The 22298-nt window shown below is 49.1% G+C and overlaps 1 protein-coding gene across 3 annotated transcripts; it reads left to right on the forward strand.

Annotated features, from left to right (window-relative positions):
- The first annotated feature begins 330 nt into the window (after positions 1–330).
- ACAP1 (ArfGAP with coiled-coil, ankyrin repeat and PH domains 1) lies at positions 331–22072 on the forward strand. 3 transcript variants are annotated; one of them, XM_007521922.3, is made up of 22 exons: positions 340–850; positions 1390–1447; positions 7251–7370; positions 7662–7715; positions 7812–7870; positions 8093–8276; positions 9336–9380; positions 9499–9594; positions 12095–12169; positions 12264–12373; positions 16062–16113; positions 16204–16304; positions 16632–16755; positions 16841–17052; positions 17696–17765; positions 17867–17961; positions 18064–18233; positions 18744–18916; positions 20869–20978; positions 21069–21179; positions 21579–21628; positions 21882–22072. In XM_007521922.3, the coding sequence occupies exons 1-22, from the start codon at positions 798–800 to the stop codon at positions 21980–21982; spliced, it is 2223 nt and encodes a 740-aa protein (XP_007521984.1). In that variant the 5' UTR covers positions 340–797; the 3' UTR covers positions 21983–22072. The 3 variants fall into 3 exon arrangements, with proteins under 3 accessions (XP_060060271.1, XP_007521984.1, XP_060060270.1); XM_060204287.1 differs by lacking the exon at positions 1390–1447 and having other exon boundaries at positions 345–850; XM_060204288.1 differs by lacking the exons at positions 20869–20978; positions 21069–21179 and having other exon boundaries at positions 331–850.
- Positions 22073–22298: the final 226 nt, after the last annotated feature.

Here is a 22298-nt window from a genome sequence, read left to right on the forward strand (position 1 = left end):
AACCGGGATCCTTACGCTGATCCTTGCGCTTTGCAGCAAGTGCGCTTAACCGGCTGCGTTACTGCCCGACTCCCTTTTTTTTTTTTTAATTATTTGGATGTATATTTATTCCCTTTTGTTGCTCTTGTTGTTTTATAGTTGTAGTTATTATTGTTGTTATTGATGTCGTCATTGTTGGATAGGACAGAGAGAAATGGAGAGAGGAGGGGAAGACAAAGGGGGAGAAAGACACCTGCAGACCTGCTTCACCGCTTGTGAAGCGACTCCCCTGCAGGTGGAGAGTCGAGGGCTCAAACTGGGATTGGTCCTTGCACTTTGCGACACCCGCCCCGGACTCCTCGTCTTCAATTCTTATGACAACGCTGGAAGTAAGGGTTGTTGTCCTATCTGCTAGATGAGGAAAGCAAGGACTAGGGAACTTGGCCAGGGTCACACAACATCTAAGTGACAGATACTGAACCTATGTTTTTGCCAGGTTCCTAAACTCAACACTGAAGGAAAAAGTAGAGAGACTAGGGCCCCCTGGAGGAAGGTGACATACACTCCCAGAGGGCGGGGCTGTGGTTTCTCTGATCTCAGGTCCCTCTCCTCCCCCCAGGCCCCGCCTCTTGCCCCTCCCTGCTCTGCCTGGAAGTGTGTAGTGAGACCTCTTCCTAGGAGCCCCCCCTTCCCCTTGGAGAGAGAATTGAATCTCCTCAGTCTCTAACCAAGAAAGGATCTCCTTTCACCCCATCACTGCCCCTGCATCCCCACTGCCTGGTTCCGGGGCTCAGGGGCCACACACCAGTCAAACCAAGATGACGGTCAAGTTGGATTTTGAGGAGTGTCTCAAGGACTCACCCCGATTCCGGTAAGCGTGTGCAGGTCTGAGGACAGATGATGGGTGGCAGGTTTCTCCTGCTCTTCTCTCCTCTCATCTCCAACATACACACACACACACACACACACACACACACCTTTCCCCAGGCCCACATCCTTGCAGGGAGTAAGCCTTAAAAGGACAAGATGGCTCTGAAGCCAGATGTTCTGACGCTGTTTGTCTTTGCTCTCCGCCTTTGCTCTCCCAGTCTCTTTCTCACCCCCAGAATTGGCATTCCCTCCTGTCTCTCGCTGGGACCCCTTCCCCTCCCCCAGCACCTGCTCTGAGCGGTTAGCAACTTCCTGCCCTCACCACATCCACCCTCCTTCTACCCTTCCTGCTGGGGCCTGAAGAGCCACCACACTGCAGAGCAACCAAGCTAGATAAGATGGTGGTGGGGGTCATTTTAATCCAGCAACGTTTTCTGTCTGTACTCTATACCCCCCAGCTCCAACTCTCCCCGACCCTCAAAGTGGACAGACCAAGTAGACCCAGGTTCAGTTCCCATACCCCCATGTCTCCTACTCCAGGGCCTCTATCGAGCTGGTGGAAGCTGAAGTGTCAGAATTGGAGACCCGGCTGGAAAAGGTGACCCTGACATGGAGAAGTGACCTGGGATGGGGTGAAGATGACAGATAGGCTCAGGGCCGGGGAGAAAGTTGGAGGCAGAATAAGTTCCAGGGCATGTAGAATACTTACCAAGTGGGAGTAAATACTGGAGGTGAAAGGTGGGGGTGGGAGGGGGAGTGTTGACAGAGGCTCCAAAGAGGCAGATAGGTGACTTGGTATCCTCAAGGTCACCGAAGTCTTGGCAAGCAAGACTCACTGTGGACTTTCCTGGGTCAGCTCCTGAGTTCTACATGATGGTGGGCCCTGGACACTATGGGGAGCAAGACTGTACCCAGGAAGCCCACAGATAGACTGAAGAACAAGCCAGTGATACATTTAAACACAAGACAGGAAGACCATCCCTGGCCACTCTTTAGAAGATGGTATGTGGGCGTGCACACACAGTGACACACACACATCCCGTTTTTTCCAGTTTTGTCTCGCTTTTTTCAATGCCCCACTACCCCACTTTTCATTCGACTTTATTTTCCTTTATAATATTTATCTCAATTTGACATTTTTTTACTAGCTTGTTAATTTCTTTTTTAAAAAATACTTATTTATTCCCTTTTGTTGCCCTCGTTATTTTATTGTTGTCGTTGTTGTTGGATAGGACAGACAGAAATGGAGAGAGGAGGGGAAGACAGAGGGGGAAAGACAGACACCTGCAGACCTGCTTAACCGCCTGTGAAGCAACTCCCCTACAGGTGGGAGCCAGGGGCTCGAACTGGGATCCTTGTGCTTTGCGCCACCTGTGCTTAATCTGCTGCGCTACAGCCTGACTCCCGCTTGTTAGATTTCTATGTAGTAACTTGATTACAAATTCAGTGACTTAAAACAGCATGCATCTGTCAACTGGAGAGAGAGTTCACCAAGTAGTGTGGTGCTGTGCCACTCATGATGCAGGTTCAAATCCTGACACCAGAGGCACTGATGTGGTGCCACTTCCTCTTTTTTTTTTTTTTTTTTTCCACCAGAGCACTGCTTAGCCCTGGTTTATGGTGGTGTGGGGGATTGAACCCGGGACTATGGAACCTCAGGCATGAGAGTCTATTTGCATAACCATTATGTTATCTACTCCCACACCCCCTCCTCTTTTTATGTGTCTGTAAAAATGGAAAAAATGGTCTAGAGTGGTGAAATTGTTCATAGATGAGGCTCTGGGTCCACACACACAAAATATATATATTATGTTTCTAATTTTACATTACATATATGTCATACTGCATATATGTATATATATATTTTTTTTATGTTTAAAAAATTTTGGGGGGGCCAGGTGGTAGTGCAGAGGGTTAAGTACACATGGAGTGCACATGGCACAAAGCACAAGGACCAGTGTAAGGATCCTGGTTCGAGCCCCTGGCTCCCCATCTACAGGGGGTTGCTTCATAGGGGGTGAAGCATGTCTGCTGGTGTCTTATCTTTCCCTCTCTGCCTTGCTCTCCTCTCTCGATTTCTCTCTGTCCTGTCCAACAACAATAACAACAAGGGCAATGAAAATGGGAAAAATGAAGGCCAGTGGTGGCGCACCTGGTTGAGCGCGCATGTTACACTGCACAAGGACCCAGGTTGGAGCCCCCAGTCCTCATCTGCAGGGGGAAAGCTGAATGAGTGGTGAAGCAGTGCTGCAGATGTCTCCTTCTCTCTCTCCTTCTCTATCTCCTCCTACCCTCTAGATTTCTGCCTGTCTCTATCCAATAAATAAAGATAATTAAAACATTTTTAATGGGAAAAATGGCCTCCAGGAGCAGTGGATTTGTAGTGCAGGCACAAAACCCCAGCAGTAACCCTGAAGGCTATAATTGGAATTATCTTGATTTATTTGATAGAGACAGCCAGAAGTCAAGAGGGAAAGGGGTGACAGAGAAGGAGAGAGACACAGACACCTGCCTCACTGCTTTACCACTTGCAAAGCTTTTCTCCTGCAGGTGGGAACCAGGGGTTCAAACCCAGGTCCTTACACATTATAATATGTGTCCTCAACCAGGTGTGCCACCACCTGGCTCCTAAAAATGTACTTATTGGAAGGACACAGAAAGAAATCAAGGGGGAGGGAGAGAGAAAGAGAAAAAGAGACACCTGTAGCACTGTTTAACTGCTCCTGAAGCTTCTTCCCTGCAGGAAGGGACCAGGGGACTGGGTCTTAGTGCATTCTAACATGTGTGCTCAACCAGGTCACCACCACCCGACTCCTATGCATATATCTTTTGAAAAATATTTATATAAGGCTGGGGAGATAGCATAATGGTTTTACAAAAAGGCTTTCATCCCTGAGCATAGGTTCAATCCCCTGTATCACCATAAGCCAAAACTAAAAAATACTCTGGTTAAATAAATAAATATTTATTTGGGAGTCGGGTGGTAGCACAGAGGGTTAAGCACGTGGTGCTAAGCACAAGAACCAGCATAAGGATCCCAGTTAGAGCCCCCGGCTCCCCACCTGCAGGGGAATCGCTTCACAGGCGGTGAAGCAGGTCTGCAGGTGTCTGTCTTTCTCTTCCCCTCTCTGTCTTCCCTCCTCTCTCCATTTGTCTCTGTCCTATCCAACAACAAGGACATCAATAATAACTACAACAATAAAACAACAAGGGCAACAAAAGGGAATAAATAAATAGTTTTAAAAAAGTGAAACTGGGGTGGGGAGGTAGGTAGCATAATGGTTATGCAAAGAGATTTTCATGCCTGAGGCTTCAAAGTCCCAGGTTCAATCCCCAGCACCACCATAGGCTAGAGTTGAGCAGTGCTCTGGTAAAAAAAAAAAAAGAAAGAAAAGAAACGACAGTATATATCTTTTAAGACTAGTTAATTTTCTTAATTCAAAATAATGCCCTTAAAGTAAATTCAAGATGTGTACCAATGGTGTTAGTAGCTCACTATCTGAGAGGGAGAGAAAGAGAGAGAGAGAGAGAGAGAGAGAGAGAGAGAGAGATCTTAAAAGCACTGGAAGCGCAGCAGGTTAAGTGCACGTGGCGCAGAGCGCAAGGACTAGCAGAAGGATCCCGTTTGAGCCCCTGGCTCCCCACCTGCAGGGGAGTCGCTTCACAAGTGGTGAAGCAGGTCTGCAGGTGTCTATCTTTCTCTCCCCCTCTGTCTTCCCTTCCTCTCTCAATTTCTCTCTGTCCTCTCCAACAACGACAATATCAACAACAATAACTACAACAATAAAAACAAGAGCAACAAAAAAGAAATAAATTAATATTAAAGAAAAAAAAAGCACTGCTTCACCACTCGAAGCTTCCCTTTTCAGGTAGGGACAGGGGCTTGAACCCAGGTCTTTACACATGGCGATGTGCACTCAGCCTGCTACATCACTGCCCAACTCCCTTTCTTTCTTCCTTCCTTCTTTCCTTCCTTCCTTCTTTCTTTCCTTTCTTCCTCTCTCTCTCTTTCTTCCTTTCTCTTTTCCTTTTGCATTGCTGAATACTATTATATTGTATAAATAAGCTTGTTTTATAAAAGTTCCATACTTAGGGGCAGAGTAGTGACTCACCCAATAGAGTCCACATGTTACCATGGGTGGACCTGGGTTCAAGCTCCCAGTTCCCATCTGCTGGGGAAAATGTCACAAACGGTAGAACAGTAGAGCTCCCTGCAAGTCAAGATATTTCCCTGAAGCCTTCACTAACTTGAGAAAGTGTTCAGCAGTGGTCCGGGAAGTGGCGCAGTGATAAAGCTTTGGACTCTCAAGTATGAGGTCCTGAGTTTAATCCCTGGCAGCACATGTGCCAGAGTGATGTCTGGATCTCTCCTCCTATCTTTCTCATAAATAAATAAAAGCTTTAAAGAAAGAAAGAAAGAAAGAGAATATTCAGCAGCGTCCCTTGAACACCCAATGCACCCACAGTTTCTTTCTTACCTTTTTTTTTTAATTTTCTTTTCTTTTTTCTTTTTTTTATACTCTGATTTTTTTATTGGAGAATTAATGTTTTACATTCAACAGTAAGTACAATAGTGTGTACATGCATAATATTCCCCAGTTCCCCATATAACAATACAACCCCCACTAGGTCCTCTGAATCCTTCTTGGACCTGTATCCAAAACCTGGAAGCAACCCAGGTGTCCAACAACAGATGAGTGGCTGAGCAAGTTGTGGTCTATATACACAATGGAATACTACTCAGCTGTAAAAAAAACGGTGACTTCACCGTTTTCAGCCGATCTTGGATGGCCCTTGAAAAATTCATGTTGAGTGAAATAAGTCAGAAACAGAAGGATGAATATGGGATGATCTCACTCTCAGGCAGAAGTTGAAAAACAAGATCAGAAAAGAAAACACAAGTAGAACCTGAACTGGAATTGGCGTATTGCACCAAAGTAAAAGACTCTGGGGTGGGTGGGTAGGTGGGGAGAATACAGGTCTTTTTTTTTTTAAATTATGACCTAGGTTATTGCTTGGGGTCAGTGCTTACACAAGGAATCCGCTGCTTCTGGTGGCCATTCCCCTCACCCCCACTTTATTTGATAGAACAGAGAAATTGAGAGGAGAGTGGGAGATAGGGAGGGAGAGAGACAGAGGTATCTGCAGTGCTTTTGTCACCACTCATGAAGCTTCCCTCCTGCAATGCAAAGCAGGCAGGGGCTTGAACCTGGGTCCTAGCGCATGGGATCTTGTGCACTTAACCAAGTGAGCCATTGCCTGGCCTCCACATCCACACTTTGTTTTTTCTTTTCTTTTTCTTTCTTTCTACCGCCCGACTCCAAATAAAAATATTTTTTAAATGGGGTTGAAGAAATAACAGTAATGCTTATACAGACAGGCTTTATTATACTTTAAGTACCAGAGTCTGCAGGCTCAATCCCCAGCGCCACTGTAAGACACATCTGAGCAGTGCTCTGGGTCAAATAAATGCCCAGCAAGTGGTAGTGGATGAAGCACTGGACTTTCAAGCATGAAGTCAAAGCTCTATTTCTGCCATTGTATGTGCCGGAATAATGCTTTGGTTCTTTCCCCCCTCTGTCTTTCTAATAAAAAAAATATTTAAAAAATACAAGAAAAAAAGAAAGAAGGAAGGAAGGAAAGAAAGAAAGGAAAAGGAAGAGAGAAAGGAGAGTCGGGCGGTAGCGCAGCGGGTTAAGGGCACGTGGCGTAAAGCGCGAGGACCGGCCTAAGGATCCTGGTTCCACCCACCAGCTCCCCACCTGCAGGGGAGTCACTTCACAGGCGGCGGTGAAGCAGGTCTGCAGGTGTCTATCTTTCTCTCCCCATCTGTCTTCCCCTCCTCTCTCCATTTATCTCTGTCCTATCCAACAACGACATCAATAACCACAACAATAACTACAACAACAATAAAAAAACAAGGGCGGTTAAGCGCAGGTGGCGCAAAGCACAAGGACCGGCATAAGGATCCCGGTTCAAACCCCGGCTCCCCACCTGCAGGGGAGTCGCTTCACAGGGGGTGAAGCAGGTCTGTAGGTGTCTGTCTTTCTCTCCCCCCTCTGTCTTCCCCTCCTCTCTCCATTTCTCTCTGTCCTATCCAACAACGACAACAACAATAATAACTACAACAATAAAACAACAAGGGCAACAAAAGTGAATAAATAAATAAAATAAATATTTTTAAAAAAACAAGGGCAACAAGAGGAAAAATAAATAAATAAATAAACAAATAAATAAATAAAAGAAAGGATATGGAGAACTGCATGGCTAAAGAGCAGTGAAGGCAAGGTTGGGAAGTAGGGGTGCAAAGGGGTGCAGCCTTGGGAAAGAAGAGAAAACGGGGCAGGAATGGAAGTCTGGTAGCTCACCGCTCACCTCCTTGCCGCATTGCTGCTTCCTAGCTCCTCAAACTGGGCACTGGCCTCCTGGACAGCGGGCGACACTATGTGGCAGCTGGCCGTGCCTTCATCACCGGCATTTGCGATCTGGCCCGCCTGGGTCCGCCAGAGCCCATGATGGCGGTATGTGGAGGGCCCAAACCCTGGGGTGGGGGAGGGATGGGGGTGGGGGTGCCGAGGGGCTGGTTCTGAGATGCAGAGAGATCCTGTGGGAGAGGAAGGGGGGCCTGGCAGTGTCTAGGCCTGGGTCAGAGTACCGGGTGTGACTGCCATCTATGGTGTAGTGGGTCTGGGTCTAGAATTAGAAGCTTCCCATCACCCCATGTCTGGTACCCTCCTCCTCCTCCTTTTTCTTCTCTCTCTTTCTCTCTCTTTCCTTCTCCCTCTATTCTTCTGTCTCTTTTTGCCTACTAGGAGTGTCTGGACAAATTCTCTGAGAGCCTGAACCACAAGCTGGACAGTCACTCGGTAAGTGGAATAGGGGTGCAGAGCTGGCTGGGGTGGGGGTGGGGTCAGATTGGACATGGCCTTGACACCTACCTGCCGGTCTCTGCTTCCTCTCAGGAACTTCTAGATGCCACCCAGCACACCTTGCAGCAGCAAATCCAAACCCTGGTTAAGGAGTGAGTTGGGAGGGGAAGGAGCCTTCTTTCCCAGACACCAGTCCCCCCCTCCCAGCATGTAAAGTGAAGGTTTCTGGTAGCCTGACAGTTCCCCTCCATCCCAAGCAGAGTTCTAGCTGTGACTGTTAACTAAAAGGCTCTGAGTGGACCTTCACCTGGGACTTCTGTGCCGGAGGGCCGAGTGGGTACATCTGTGACTCTGGGTCATTCCTTCACCCTCAGAGGTCTCCGAGGGTTTCGAGAGGCTCGTCGGGATTTCTGGCGGGGGGCTGAAAGCCTGGAGGCTGCCCTGACCCACAACGCAGAGGTCCCCAGGCGCCGGATCCAGGAGGCAGAAGAGGCAGGAGCGGCTCTGAAGACAGCTCGGGCTGGGTACCGGGGACGGGCACTGGATTATGCCCTGCAGGTGCCTGCCCAGCCTGGTGGTCTGGGGGTGCCCGGGTCTCAGTCACTTTGATGCTGGAGGGGCCCTGGTGTGCAGTGGGAAGAGCACTATGTTTTATTTATTTATTTAAAAAAGGAGACATTGACAAAACCATAGGATAAGAGGGGTACAACTCCACACAATTCCCACCACCATATCTCCATATCCCATCCCCTCCCCTGATAGCTTCCTATTTTTTTATATTTATTTATTCCCTTTTGTTGCCCTTGTTGTTTGATTGTTGTAGTTATTAATGTTGTCATTGTTGGATAGGACAGAGAGAAATGGAGAGAGGAGGGGAAGACAGGGGGAGAGAAAGACAGACATCTGCAGGCCTGTTTCACCGCCTGTGAAGTGACTCCCCTACAGGTGGGGAGCTGGGGGCTCGAACCAGGATCTTTACCCGGTCCTTGCGCTTTGTGCCATGTGCGATTAACCCGCTGCGCTACAGCCGGACTCCCAGCTTTCCTATTCCTTTTTTTTATATTTATTTTATTTATTTATTCCCTTTTGTTGCCCTTGTTGTTTTATTGTTGTGGTTATTATTGTTGTTGTCGTTGTTGGATAGGACAGAGAGAAATGGAGAGAGGAGGGGAAGACAGAGAGGAGGAGAGAAAGATAGACACCTGCAGACCTGCTTCACCGCTTGTGAAGCGACTCCCCTGCAGGTGGGGAGCCGGGGTTCGAACCGGGATCCTTATGCCGGTCCTTGTGCTTTGCGCCACCTGCACTTAACCCGCTGCGCTACAGCCCGACTCCCCAGCTTTCCTTTTCTTTATCCCTCTGGGAGCATGGACCCAAGGTCACTGTGGGGATGCAGAAGGTAGAAGGTCTGGCTTCTGTAATTGCTTCCCCGCTGAACATGGGTGTTGACAGGTCGATCCATACTCCCAGCCTGCCTCTCTCTTTCCTTAGTAGGGTGGGGCTCCAGGGAAGCAAAGCTCCAGGACACATTGGTGGGGTTGTCTGTCCAGGGAAGTCTGGGCGGCATCAGAGCACTATGTTTTAAAGACTGACCTGGAGTCTGTTTTGGGCCCTCAGATCAACGTGATTGAGGATAAGAGGAAGTTTGACATCATGGAGTTTGTGAGTTACTGTGGTTTTGAGGGCGAGATGGGAGGATGTGGCTGATGGTGAGCAGAAGGAAGAGGGGAAGAGAGAGGAGTCTTCCTCAGCTCTGTGCCCTGTCCACCTTGTGCCCTAGGTGCTGCGCTTGGTAGAGGCTCAGGCGACCCATTTCCAACAGGGCCATGAGGAGCTAAATCGGCTGGCTCAGTATCGCAAGGAGCTAGGTGCCCAGGTAGGGCCCCAGGGAGTGGGCAGGTGATGGAGGGAAAGAAGGGGCCTCTGAGGTGACTCAGACTTAAACACACAGTCAAGATAGCTCACCTGGGGGGCCTATAAGTGGCACACCTGGTTGAGCACACACATTACAGTGTGCAAGGACACAGGTTCAAGCCCCTGGTCCCCAGCTAGAGGGGGAAAGCTTCACGAGTGATGAAGCAGGGCTGCAAGTGTCTCTTGGTCTCCCTCTCTGTCTCCCCCTCCCCTCTCAATTTCTGTCTCTATCTAGTAGTAAATATATATAATATTACAACAAAAAAAGATAGCTTATTTGGACAGTGTGCCTGCTTTGACAGATGCACAACCCAGGTTCAAACTTGGTCCCCACTGCTTTCTATTAAAAAAAAAAAAAAAGGAAGTAAGAAAGAGAAAAGATGGTTCAGAGGGGGCAGTGGTGCACCTGGCTAAGTGTACATAATATGAAGTGCAAGGACCTGCACAAGGATCCAGGTTCAAGTTCCTGGCTTCCAACTGTGTGGGGGGGGGGTTACTTCACAAGCGGTGAAGCAGGTCTGCAGATGTCTACTTTCCCCTCTCCTTCTCTAGCTCCTCCTCTCTCAATTTCTCTCTGTCCTATTCAGTAAAATGGGGAAAAAATGGCCGCCAAGAACAGTAGATTCATAGTGCCCCAACATTAACCCTGAAGGCAAAAAACAAAAAGATGGTTCAGAGAAGTGAAGCCATGGTGCTGAGGAAGAAAGAAAGAAAGTAAAGAAAGAGGGAGTCGGGTGGTAGCGCAGTGGGTTAAGTGCAGGTGGCACAAACTTCAAGGACCGGAGTAAGGATTCCAGTTCGAGCCCCCGGCTCCCTACCTGCAGGGGAGTCGCTTCACAGGCGGTGAAGCAGGTCTGCAGGTGTCTGTCTCCCCGCCCCCCCGTCTTCCCCTCCTTTCTCCATTTCTCTCTGTCCTATCCAACAACAACGTCCTATCCAACAATAACAAGAACAGTAATAACTACAATAACAATAAAACAACAGGGGAGTCGGGCTGTAGTGCAGTGGGTTAAGCGCAGGTGGCGCAAAGCACAAGGACCGCATAAAGATCCCGGTTCGAACCCCGGCTCCCCACCTGCAGGGGAGTCGCTTCACAGGCGGTGAAGCAGGTCTGCAGGTGTCTATCTTTCTCTCCTCCTCTCTGTCTTCCCCTCCTCTCTCCATTTCTCTCTGTCCTATCCAACAACGACAACAACAATAGTAACTACAACAATAAAAACAACAAGGGCAACAAAAGGGAATAAATAAATAAAATAAATATTAAAAAAAATTTAAAAAATTAAAAAAAAACAATGGCAACAAAAGGGAATAAATAAATAAATATTTTTTTAAAAAGAAAGAAAGAAAGAGAGGGGTTGGCTGGTGATGCACCTGGTTGAATGCACATGTTACCATGTGCAAGGGCCCAGGTTCAAGTTCCCAGTCCCCACCTGCAGGGGGAAGCTTCTCAGGCAGTGAAGCAGAGCTGCACCTGTCTCTCTTTCCCCTTCCATCTTGATTTCTCTCTGTATTCTCTATCCAATAAATAAGTAAACAGAAAAAGGAAGAAAGTGGAGAGCGGGCAGTGGCACACCAGACTAAGCACAAGGACCCACACAAGGTTCCCAGTTCCAGCCCCCAGCTTCCCACCTGCTGGGGGGTGTGGGGGGGTGTTGCTTCACAAGTGATGAAGCAGGTCTGCAGCTGTTTATCTTTCTCCCTCTCTATTTTCCCTTCCCTTCCCCTCCTGTCTTCAATTTCTCTCTGTCCTAACCAAAACAAACAAAAAAAAACTGAAGAAAAAAAATGGTCACAGGAACAGTAGAATCATAGTGCAGGTACCAAAACCTGAAGACAAAAAATAAAAATTGGGCGGTGGGGGTAGGGTGAGGGGGTGAGGTAAATAGCATAATGGTTTTGCAAAGAGACTTTCATGCCTGAGGCTCCAAGGTTCTAGGTTTAGTCCCCCCCTCACCACAATAGTGAGAGCTGAGCAGTTCTCTTGTAAAAATAAATAAACAAATATACAATAAAAAAGGAAGAAGAGGGAGTCCGGCAGTAGCGCGGTGGGTTAAGTGCAGGTGGTGCAAAACGCAAGGACAGTCGGAAGGATCCCGGTTTGAGCCTCCAGCTCCCCACCTGCAGGGGAGTCGCTTCACAGGCGGTGAAGCTGGTCTGCAGGTGTCTGTCTTTCTCTCTCCTTCTCTGTCTTCCCCTCCTCCCTCCATTTCTCTCTGTCCTATCCAACAATGACGACATCAGTAACAACAACAATAATAACTACAATAATAAAACAAGGGCAGCAAAAGGGAATAAATAAATAAATATAAAAAACTTTTTTAAAAAGGAAAAAGAATGAGAGAGAAAGAAAAAAGGAAGGGAGAGAGAAAGAAAGAAGTGAAATGAAATGAAATGACTCTCCTGGATCAGCTGGGAGAGACTGGGTCTACCTATCTGATACAGCCCCTTCCTTCTCTGCCCAGTTGCACCAGCTGGTCTTGAATTCGGCTCGAGAGAAGAGGGACATGGAGCAGAGGCACGTGCTGCTGAAACAGAAGGTGAGGCTGGGGCTACAGGAGGAGCAGCTGGGCCTGGGGCCTAGGGCCTCAGTCTCTGCCCATCTCCATTGCCCCATGACTCTTGTGCCCCCAGGAGCTGGGTGGGGAGGAGCCGGAGCCCAGCTTACGAGAGGGGCCCGGTGGCCTGGTCATGGAAGGGCATCTCTTCAAAAGGGCCAGCAATGCATTTAAGACCTGGAGCAGGTGAGGAAAGAACTCCCTAATCAGGTAAACCTATCCAATTAAACTTAAGAAAAGTTATTTACTGGGCAGGGGTTGATAACATAATGGATATGCAAAGAGACTCCCATGCCTGAGGCTCCGAAGTCCCAGGTTCAATCCCCCACACCACCATAAGGCAGAAGTGAGCAGAGCTCTGGTTTAAAAAATAAATAAATAAATTATATATATATATTTGAGAATAAGAGAGGGAGGGGGCAGGCAGGTGGCAGCGCACCTGGTTGAGCATACATACTACATTGTGCAACGATCTCGGTTTAAACCCAGTTGCAACGAGGAAGCTTCACAAGCAAACAGTCTGCAGGGGACTCTCTCTCTCTCCTTTTCTGTCTCCCCTTCCCCCTTCCCTCTCAATTTCTCTGTATCCAAAATAAATAAAGAAACATTTATTTTAAGGGGAGGCAGTTGGTAGCGTACTTGGCTGAGCACATATATTACAGTGCACAAGGATCTGGGTTCAAGTTTCAGGAGCAGTGAAACAGTGCTGCATGTGTCTCTCTGTCTCTGTGTCTATCTCACACCTTTCCTCTCGATTTCTCTCTGTCTCTAGCCAATAAATAAAATATTAAAGAGAGAGAGAGAGAAAAAACCAGAGTATCAATCTAGCATATGCTGGGGATCAAACTCGAGTCTCACTTTATCCACTATGCCAGCTCACAGGCTGCCAATCAAATAATTTTGAGTGTTTTATTAATCTAAGACATTTATTTATTTTAAATTTATTTATTTCCTTTTTGTTGCCCTTGTTTTTATTGTTGTAGTTATTATTGTTGATGTCGTTGTTGTTGGATAGAACAGAGAGAAATGGAGAGAGGAGGGGAAGACAGAGGGGGAGAGAAAGATAGACACCTGCAGACCTGCTTCACCGCCTGTGAAGCGACTCCCCTGCAGGTGGGGAGCCGGGGGCTCGAACCGGGACTCTCACACCGATCCTTGCGCTTTGCGCCACATGCGCTTAACCTGCTGCACTACCGCCCGACTCCCAAACATATTTATTTTAATAAGAGAGATGCAAAGGGAAAGATACAGAGAGAGACTAAAGCTTTGGCTTATGGTGGTACTGGGGATTGAACCTGGGACCTCAGATTCAATGAAAGTCTTTTGCAGGGAGTCGGGCGGTGGCGCAGCGGGTTAAGCGCACCTAGCGCAAAACAGAAGGACCGGCCTAAAGGATCCCGGTTCGAGCCCCGGCTCCCCACCTGCAGGGGAGTCGCTTCACAAGCGATGAAGCAGGTCTGCAGGTGTCTATCTTTCTTTCCCCCCTCTGTCTTCCCCTCCTCTCTCCATTTCTCTCTGTCCTATCCAACAACGACAACATCAATAACCACAACAATGTTAAACAACAACGGCAACAAAAGGGAAAATAAATAAATAAATAAATAAATAAAATGTTAAAAAATATTTTTAAAAAGAAAGTCTTTTGCAGAACCACTATACTGTCTCCCTGGCTTCCTTCCTTCCATCTCTTTTCTTTCTATCTCTCTCCCTTTCTTTCTTTCTCTTTTTTTAGATTTATTCATGTGGCCTGGGAGGTGGCACAGTAGATAAAGCGCTGGACTGACCCTCAAGCATGAAGTCCTGAGCTTGATCTCCAGAACCACATGAATCAAAGTGATGAGCTGGTTCTCTCTTCCCCCCTCCCTTCCCCTTTTCTCATTAGTAGATAAATAAAATATTTTGGGGGGAAAGTGTAGCAAATAAAAATTATGAAAAATAGAGGGAGGGAGAGAGAATCAGAACATCATTCCAATACATGCCTAGGCCACCTCCATGCTTAAGAGTTCAATACTGGGAGTCGGGCAGTGGCGCAGCGGGTTAAGCGCACGTGGCACAAAACGCAAGGACCAGCGTAAGGATCCCAGTTTGAGCCCCCGGCTCCCCACCTGCAGGGGACTCGCTTCACAGGTGGTGAAGTAGGTCTGCAGGTGTCTGTCTTTCTCTCCCCACTCTCTGTCTTACTCACTCTCTCTCCATTTCTTGTCTCACCCTCTCTCCATTTCTTGTCTCACTCTCCATTTCTCTCTGTCCTATCCAACAATGACGACAACAATAAAACAACAAGGGCAACAAAAGGGAATAAATAAATACTTTTTTTAAAAAAGAGTCCGATACTTTACCCACTGCATCACCTCCCAGGTGGCTTGCATAGTGTGCCGGACACAGCAAGGAAGAACAAACCCGCCCTCTTAACAGAGTTTACGTTCCATTAGCAAAGACCATCAATACAGCAACTAAGTCTATTATGCATTATGGAAGACAGCTATAGTGCCACAAGGGAAAAATATAAAGAAGGTGTGCAAAGAGCTGGGAAGGGTGTGCACTTTTTTACTAGGGTGGTCAAGGTTGGCCTCATGTGAAGGTGAGCTGCTGAGTGAAGACTTGAAGGATGTAAAGGTGTCTGCAGTCAAGGCCCTGAGAAACCTAGAGTGTTAGAAGAACAGAGAAGAGGCCATAGGTGTAGACAGAAAGAGGGAAGAGGAAGGAAATAGAAAGAAATGAAGTTGGAGCCAGTGGGAGAGTGAGTCCTGATAAGGCCTTGTTGACCCTTGCAGGCGCTTTGGTTTTACTCGGAGGGAAACGAGAAACCGCTGCAGGGTGCAGAGCAGGGTGGCAGTCTGCTCTGTCTTGGTTGCTTCATGCTCCAGGGCCACTGAAATTCACACATAACCTGTGTGCAAATTAGGGAATGGAACACTACAGGTACTAGGAGCTAGCTCACCGGACAAAGCACACTCTTCACCATGTGAGGGGACTGTGTCTGAGCCCCTGCTCAGCACATGTGAGCACCATGCCAAGGGGAAGCTTCTCAGACAGTGGAATGGTGCTACGGTGTTTCTGCTCCTGTCTCTTACCCTCTATGTGGAAAAGAGAAAAACAGTCTGTTTGGAGTGGTAGGATCATGTAGGCCTGAACCTCCAGTCAAAAGCCCTGGTGGTAAAATAAAAAAGGAGACGGTAAATAAATAACAAAGAAGGAAACAGAGCTCCTGCGGCGTTGGAGGTGGTGAGGTGGATAAAACGTTGGATTCTCAAGCATGTGGTCCCAAGTTCCATCCCTGGCATTGCATGTACCAGAGTGATGCTCTGGTTCTCTCCTAATTTCTTTCATAAATACATAAATATTAAAGAAGAAGAGGGATGGGGCCAAGTGGTGGTGCACCTGGTTAAGCGCACACATTACAATGCGCGAGGACTTGGATTCAAGCCTCCAGCCCCCACCTGCAGGGAGGAAAGCTTCACAGGTGTCTCTCTCTCTCTCTTTCTCTCTCTCCTCCTTCCCTTTCAATTTCTGGCTATCTCTATCCAATAAATAGAGATAATTAAAATTAAAAAAAAAAGAAAAAGAAAGGAAGAAATCATAGAACTCCCCTCCTCCAAATTGTATTAAGACTGGTTTTATTAGAAAAAGCATTCTACTGCCATCTACTGGAAAATTATCTTTCCACCCGCTCTGATGTCCAGGATGTAAATAACACCTATGTGTCTTCGCAATTGCTCACTGTCCTCTGGAGCTTCTCACAGGGCATGCAGTCCAGGTGGCCTTCCTCTCAGCAAGATCCTCACGGGGCAAGGTTCATCCTCTCTGCTCTCCCAGTCCCAGGCCTCATCCTGTGACTGCCCGTGTTCATAATCACAATCCCTCTCTCCTCCAGACGCTGGTTCACTATTCAGAGCAACCAACTGGTCTATCAGAAGAAGTACAAGGTGAGTAGGTCCAGGGCCCAGGTGCCTGAGTCTGGGGAAACTGTGCTTGTGGTTACCTGGGCATCTGGCCCCTTCCCCTCTTCCTGCCAGGACCCTGTGACAGTAGTGGTCGATGACCTTCGTCTTTGCACGGTGAAGCTCTGCCCTGACTCTGACAGGCGCTTTTGCTTTGAGGTGGTGTCCCCCAGCAAGTGAGTGCAGTCCCAGGGTGAATGCTCTAAATGTGGCTCCATATTTATTAGTTGGAGATTTCAGGCCAATGGCAAAGCCTCCCTGGAGGAGGGCCATGGGTAGGGAGTATTAGCCCTTTGGTGACTGGACTGTAGACCCACCTTGGGGGTGGGGAAGCATAGAGGGTGATAGGAGAAATATTTGGAATAATGTTACTGATTGGTACAAAGGGGTTTGAATAGGGCTGATGCCAGTTGAATCCCAGCTGGATGCCAGCCTGCCCATCCTGCTACAGGGCTTCCCAGACTTCAGCCTCCTCTGTGCTCTCCACCCCCGCCCCCACCCAGGTCCTGCCTCCTCCAGGCTGACTCCGAGCGCCTCCTGCAGCTGTGGATCAGTGCCGTGCAAAGCAGCATCGCCACGGCCTTCAGCCAGGCTCACCTGGATGACAGTCCCCGGGGTCCAGGCCAGGTGCCCTAACAGTGGGTGTAAGGAGAGGTGGGGTACCCGTTCCCCTTGGCCCCACAGCCATTCTTTCTTCCTCTGTCTCCCTCAGGGCTCAGGACACCTGGCCGTGGGCTCCGCTGCCACCCTGGGCTACAGTGGGATGGCGAGAGGCAGGGAGCCTGGGGGAGGTGGGCACGTGGCTGCACAGGTGCAGAGTGTGGATGGCAATGCCCAGTGCTGCGACTGCCGGGAGCCAGCCCCCGAGTGGGCCAGCATCAACCTTGGCGTCACCCTCTGCATTCAGTGCTCTGGCATCCACAGGTCACTCGCTGAGGCCCCAAGCAAGCCCTGCTCCTCCTAGCTGCCGTGGTGGAAAGTGGTACCCCCAAACCAGAAATTCTTCCGTGCCCCACTTCACCCTGCCTTCTTCTCTTAGATCCTGACAGTGACTGAGCACAGGCCTGGGTCTAATTTGTGGGGCACAAGGTAGACCAAGGCGGCACTTAGTGCCCTGACCTAGCACTGGAGGAGTCCATTGGCTTGACCAGAGAGGTGTGGGGTCAGGGTTGTTGCGGGTGGGGAAGTCACTGACAGCAGAGAGAGAGGTCTGTTGTGAGGCCTTAGGCAGGCAGTCTCTGTGGCCCTCCCCCAGAGTCAGGCTGGTGGAAGGAGGGGAGAGGAATACTTCGGAAGGAGTTGCCAGTCTGGAGTGCCGAGAGAAGGGAGGCGGCTGGGCCTTGCAATGGAGTGAGGGGAAAAGGGAGAAAAGAGAATGTGGCCAGGCGGGTTCCTGCCTGACCCAGTTCAAGGCTACCAGGCCCCGGCTGTGGCCTCCCAGCCCTGCAGCATTGTGTACCGCGCCCCCGCAGCACACCCCCGCATCACACTGACTGTGTCCGGGCTTATCTGGAGCGGTAGTGCATCCACTGCCCACGGAGGCCTGACTCCCACTCTGGCCTTGCAGGAGCCTCGGAGTTCATTTCTCCAAAGTCCGGTCTCTGACCCTCGACTCATGGGAACCGGAACTAGTGAAGGTGATTGGGGGTGTCATGAAGATTGTGCGGGGGTGGGGTAAAGACAGACTCTCACCTTCCCCCCATTTATCTGTCTCTGCTTCTGCCTCGGCCACCCGAAGCTTATGTGTGAGCTGGGAAATGTAGTCATCAACCAGATCTACGAGGCCCGAGTGGAGGGCATGGCAGTGAAGAAGCCAGGGCCCAGCTGCTCTCGGTAAGGCTGGGGTGGAAGTGCTAGGGTTCTTCTCTTGGAGGAAGACAGCAGGTCTGGGCTAGGCGGAGGAAAGACTGGCCCTGCCTCATCCCTTCATTCCAGGCAGGAAAAGGAGGCCTGGATTCATGCCAAATACGTGGAGAAGAAGTTCCTGACCAAGCTCCCTGAGATTCGAGGTCGACGAGGTGGCCGGGGGCCCCCAAGAGGACACCCTCCTGTGCCCCCAAAGCCTTCTGTTAGGCTCTGGCCAGGAAGCTTGAAATCCAAGCCAGGTATAGAGCTGGTTGGCCATTCACTACACATGTGTGTTTGGCACTGTGCTAAGCTCTGTGGGGAGACACAGAATGAAGCCCCACTCTTCCCCTTGACAACGACAGGGACCAGACCACATCAGCACTGTACAAGGCAGGGATTTCAGAAAGGTGGTGAAGCTGACAGTAGGTGGGGAGGGACTGAGAAGGTGTCAGAAGCATGAAAACAAGATTCAAGAGTAAGGGAAAAAAGGGAGGGGGGTTTCAAAAGCCTAGGAAGGAGGGTATGAGTTAGGGTAAAGAGAGGGAGTTGCTCAGAGAGCTGAGGGTCACTCTTGGCATCACAGCCAGTCAGGGCAGTTGAACAAGGCAAGTATCTATTTATACTGATGCTGTCCTCACCCCACACCTTTTGGGAGACACACATGGCCCCCACCTCCTGCTACAACCTCCACCTGAGTCTAGAAGGCCTCCCCACAATGAAGAAAGTGCCTCTCCCCTTCCTAGGCTCACTGTTGGTCCCCCTAACAGAGTCCCCCTCTGATGACTTGGGCAGCCTGCACCCTGGGGCCCTGCTGTTTAGAGCTGCTGGGCAGCCTCCATGCCTTCCCACCATGGCCGACGCACTAGCACACGGAGCTGATGTCAACTGGGTCAATGGGGAGCAGGAGAACGCCACGCCGCTGATCCAGGCCACAGCTGCTGTGAGTGACCGCTGACCTCCCCACCCCAGACTCCTCTCACCTCTGTGCTGACTTGGGTCCCTGCTCTTCCCTGCCCTCAACCTGCAGGATGCTCCCTCCATAGGCAGTGGTAACTGAGGGACACTGGTTGCTGAGCTGGTATTGTTTGGAGGTTTGGATTTAGGGCCTCACAGCTTACAGTTGTGAGCCTCTGAGCCACATCTTTAAGTAGGGCTAACACAACTCTTAAAGGCTGGATTGTGGACTTAGGCTGTGAACACATTAAATGGGCTGTGCTGAGCTGGACTCCTAATGTGTCTCTCCATTTCTGATCCTCATACCCCATTCTTTGCACTGGCCCCAATCTAAATGATGTTAAGTAGCTTTCCCCCCCTTTTCTTTTAGTATTACTTACTTATTTGTTTGTTTATTTATTATCAGAGCACTGCTTTAGCTCTGGCTTATAGTAGTGTTAGTGACCGAACCTGAGACCTTAGAGCCTCAGACATGAAAGTTTTTTATTTATTTTTATTTTATTTTTTTAATTTACCAGAGCACTGCTCAGCTCTGGTTTAAAGTGGTGTAGGGGGATTGAACTTAGGACTTTGAAGCCTCAGATATGAGAGTTTCTTTGCATAACCACTATGCTATGTACTCCCACCGTGTGTGTGTGTGTGTGTGTGTGTGTGTGTGTGTGTATGAGAGAGGGAAGGAGCCAGTGCAGCACTCTGGGATATGCACTACTGGGGATTGAATTTGATACCTCAGGGTTGAGGGTCTAATGATTAACCCACTACACTAACTTCCAGACCACTAATATTTAATTTTTTGGTTATCACTGCTTTGGAATGACTTTTTCAGATAGAGAAGTTGAGGCACAAGGGGTAGATAGTAAAATGGTTATGCAAAGAGACTCTTGTGCCTGAGGCTCTAAAGTCTCAGGTTCAATCCCCTGCATCACCATAAAAAAAAAAAAAAAAGGAAAGGAAAGGAAGAAAAGGAAAAAGAACTGAAACAAAGAGGCAGAGAGAGAGAAAGAAAGACAAACATCAGTGGCAAGGCTAGATAGAACCTGGGTAGTGCACATGGCCAGGCATTTTTTTTTTTTAAGATTTATCTATCTGTTAATGAGAGAACCAAAGTATCACTCTGACACATAGGACGCTAGGGGTTGAACTTGGAACCTCATGCTTAAGATCCCAAAGCTTTATCCACCGACACAGCATCCCAGATTCCTAAAACAATCTTTAGGGCTGGAGAGATAACTCAACAGGTAGAATGTATACCTTGCCAACCATATGACCCAATTTTGAGCCCTGGCACCACATGTGCAAGTCCTGGGGGTATGGTGTCTTTCCCTCCTGCTTCTTGTCTTTCTATCTGAATGAAACAGGGCTGGGTGGTAGTGCACCTGGTTAAGTGCACACATCACCTAAAGTGCAAGGAGCTGAGTTCAAGCCCGAATCCCCACCTGCAGGGGGAAAGCTTTATGAGTGGTGAAGCAAGACTACAACTCTCTCTCTTCCCTCTCAATTTCTACCTGTCCTATTGAGTAAAAGAAAGGAAGGAAAAAAAGGAGGAAGAAAGAGTTGGCCCAGGAGCCAATTACATGTGTAATTTCACTGCAAAGAAATTAAAATAAAATTATCTTTAAATATTTTTTAAAGGACAACTCATCATCTTAGCATACTCCTTACATGTACAAAGACCTAGTTCAGCCACTGGCACCATACAGGAGAAACATGGGTAGCACAAGAGGCAGTTCCACAGATGATGGAGAGATGCTGCAGTGTCTTTCTTTCTCTCTCCCTATCTGAAATTTAAAAACAGTGATGGTGGTGGTGGAAGGGAGTCAGCCCCAGAAGAGTAAATTCTTTTTGTGTGAGTTCCCAGCAGCCTCTCCCCCCCCCCCATTTTTTTAAATCTGTCTCTAGAGCTATACCGCTTTTCCCATTCTTGACTTCTCTATGCAGAATTCTCTTCTGGCCTGTGAGTTTCTCCTCCAGAACGGAGCTAATGTGAACCAAGCAGACAACCACGGCCGGGGTCCGCTGCACCATGCCACCATCCTTGGCCACACTGGGTAGGGGTAGCAGAGATCATGGCTTTAAGGAGGAGGGAGGCAAGCTGTGGGTGGAGGTGAATTGTCTGCTGAAGTTTACTGTCCTTCCAGGCTGGCCTGCCTGTTTCTGAAGCGGGGAGCAGATCTGGGGGCTTTGGACTCTGAAGGCAGGGACCCTCTCACCATTGCCATGGAAACAGCCAATGCTGACATTGTCACCCTGTGAGGATGCTTAAAGCGGGGAAGATTAGTGTTTGTATTCTCCATTTGGGGTGGTGCTAGAGACCAGACCCAGGCTTGCCAGGGAGTACCTGGTTCCTCAGTTGGGTGAGGCCAGCTCCTGCTCAGGGCGGAGAAAGGAAGCACTGGATGTTAGCTGGGACATGCAGTAGAAATGGGAACCTGCAGGGACCTGTGCATGATGAGTTAATACTGAAAGACATCACTTATGCTTCAGTTTCATTATCAGGCATCTTTCAAGCACTAGACTGTGATGGAGAAAGTGACGACTAACGCAGCAAAACTCTAAACATGAGGAGGCTTGGTGGTAGTGGTGGTGGTGGGGGACGGGACGGGACATTGAGAATAATGTCATTCATGCCTTAATTTCACTGCCTATAGGCTACGGCTGGCAAAGATGAGAGAGGCTGAAGTGGCCTTGGGCCAGGCAGGTAAAGTACTCTCACCCTCTCAAACTCTAATATTGTAACTCTGCCTTCCAGGCCTCTGACCACCTGCCCCTCTTTCGGCACCTTAATTGGTTAATTCCTTAATTTGTACACCAACCACCCACTGGACACAACGGAAGCTCCAGACCCTCAGAACAGAGGGAGAAAGGGATTGGGCAGATGTCCCCCGCCCAAGCACAAGCGTCAGCCCTTGGCTGTCCCCACAGTCCTCCCCACCCTTCTTCCATTCCCGCAGGAGATGAGACATATCTTGACATCTTCCGAGACTTCTCCCTCATGGCTTCTGACGCCCCAGAAAAGTTGAGCCGCAGGAGTCAGGATCTCCACACCCTTTGATCCTCAGACCTTCTGCGGTCCGCACCCCCAGTCCTTTTCCTCTGCACCGCGGCCCTTTTCGCCATTAAAGCGTCTGTGCTTTGCCCTTCCCTTCAAGTCCATTTATTAGGCGCCACCATCCACCTGCAAGGTTGGGGCACCGGGGCTCCGGGTAGCCGGGAGCCACTGGGAGTTTGCCAGCTCGGTGGTCAGCAGCAAGGGGCGACCGGGGGAGTGAGCTTGGCCTGGGCCCTGGCCCCGGGCAGCCGGGCGGGGCTCTGAGCTCTGGCGACGTGGCCGGACCGGTTTAGCCTGGCCGGTCAGTCTGGCCGAGGGC

Source organism: Erinaceus europaeus, chromosome 12 (assembly GCF_950295315.1).
Source record: "Erinaceus europaeus chromosome 12, mEriEur2.1, whole genome shotgun sequence".
Taxonomy (NCBI): Eukaryota; Metazoa; Chordata; class Mammalia; order Eulipotyphla; family Erinaceidae; genus Erinaceus; species Erinaceus europaeus.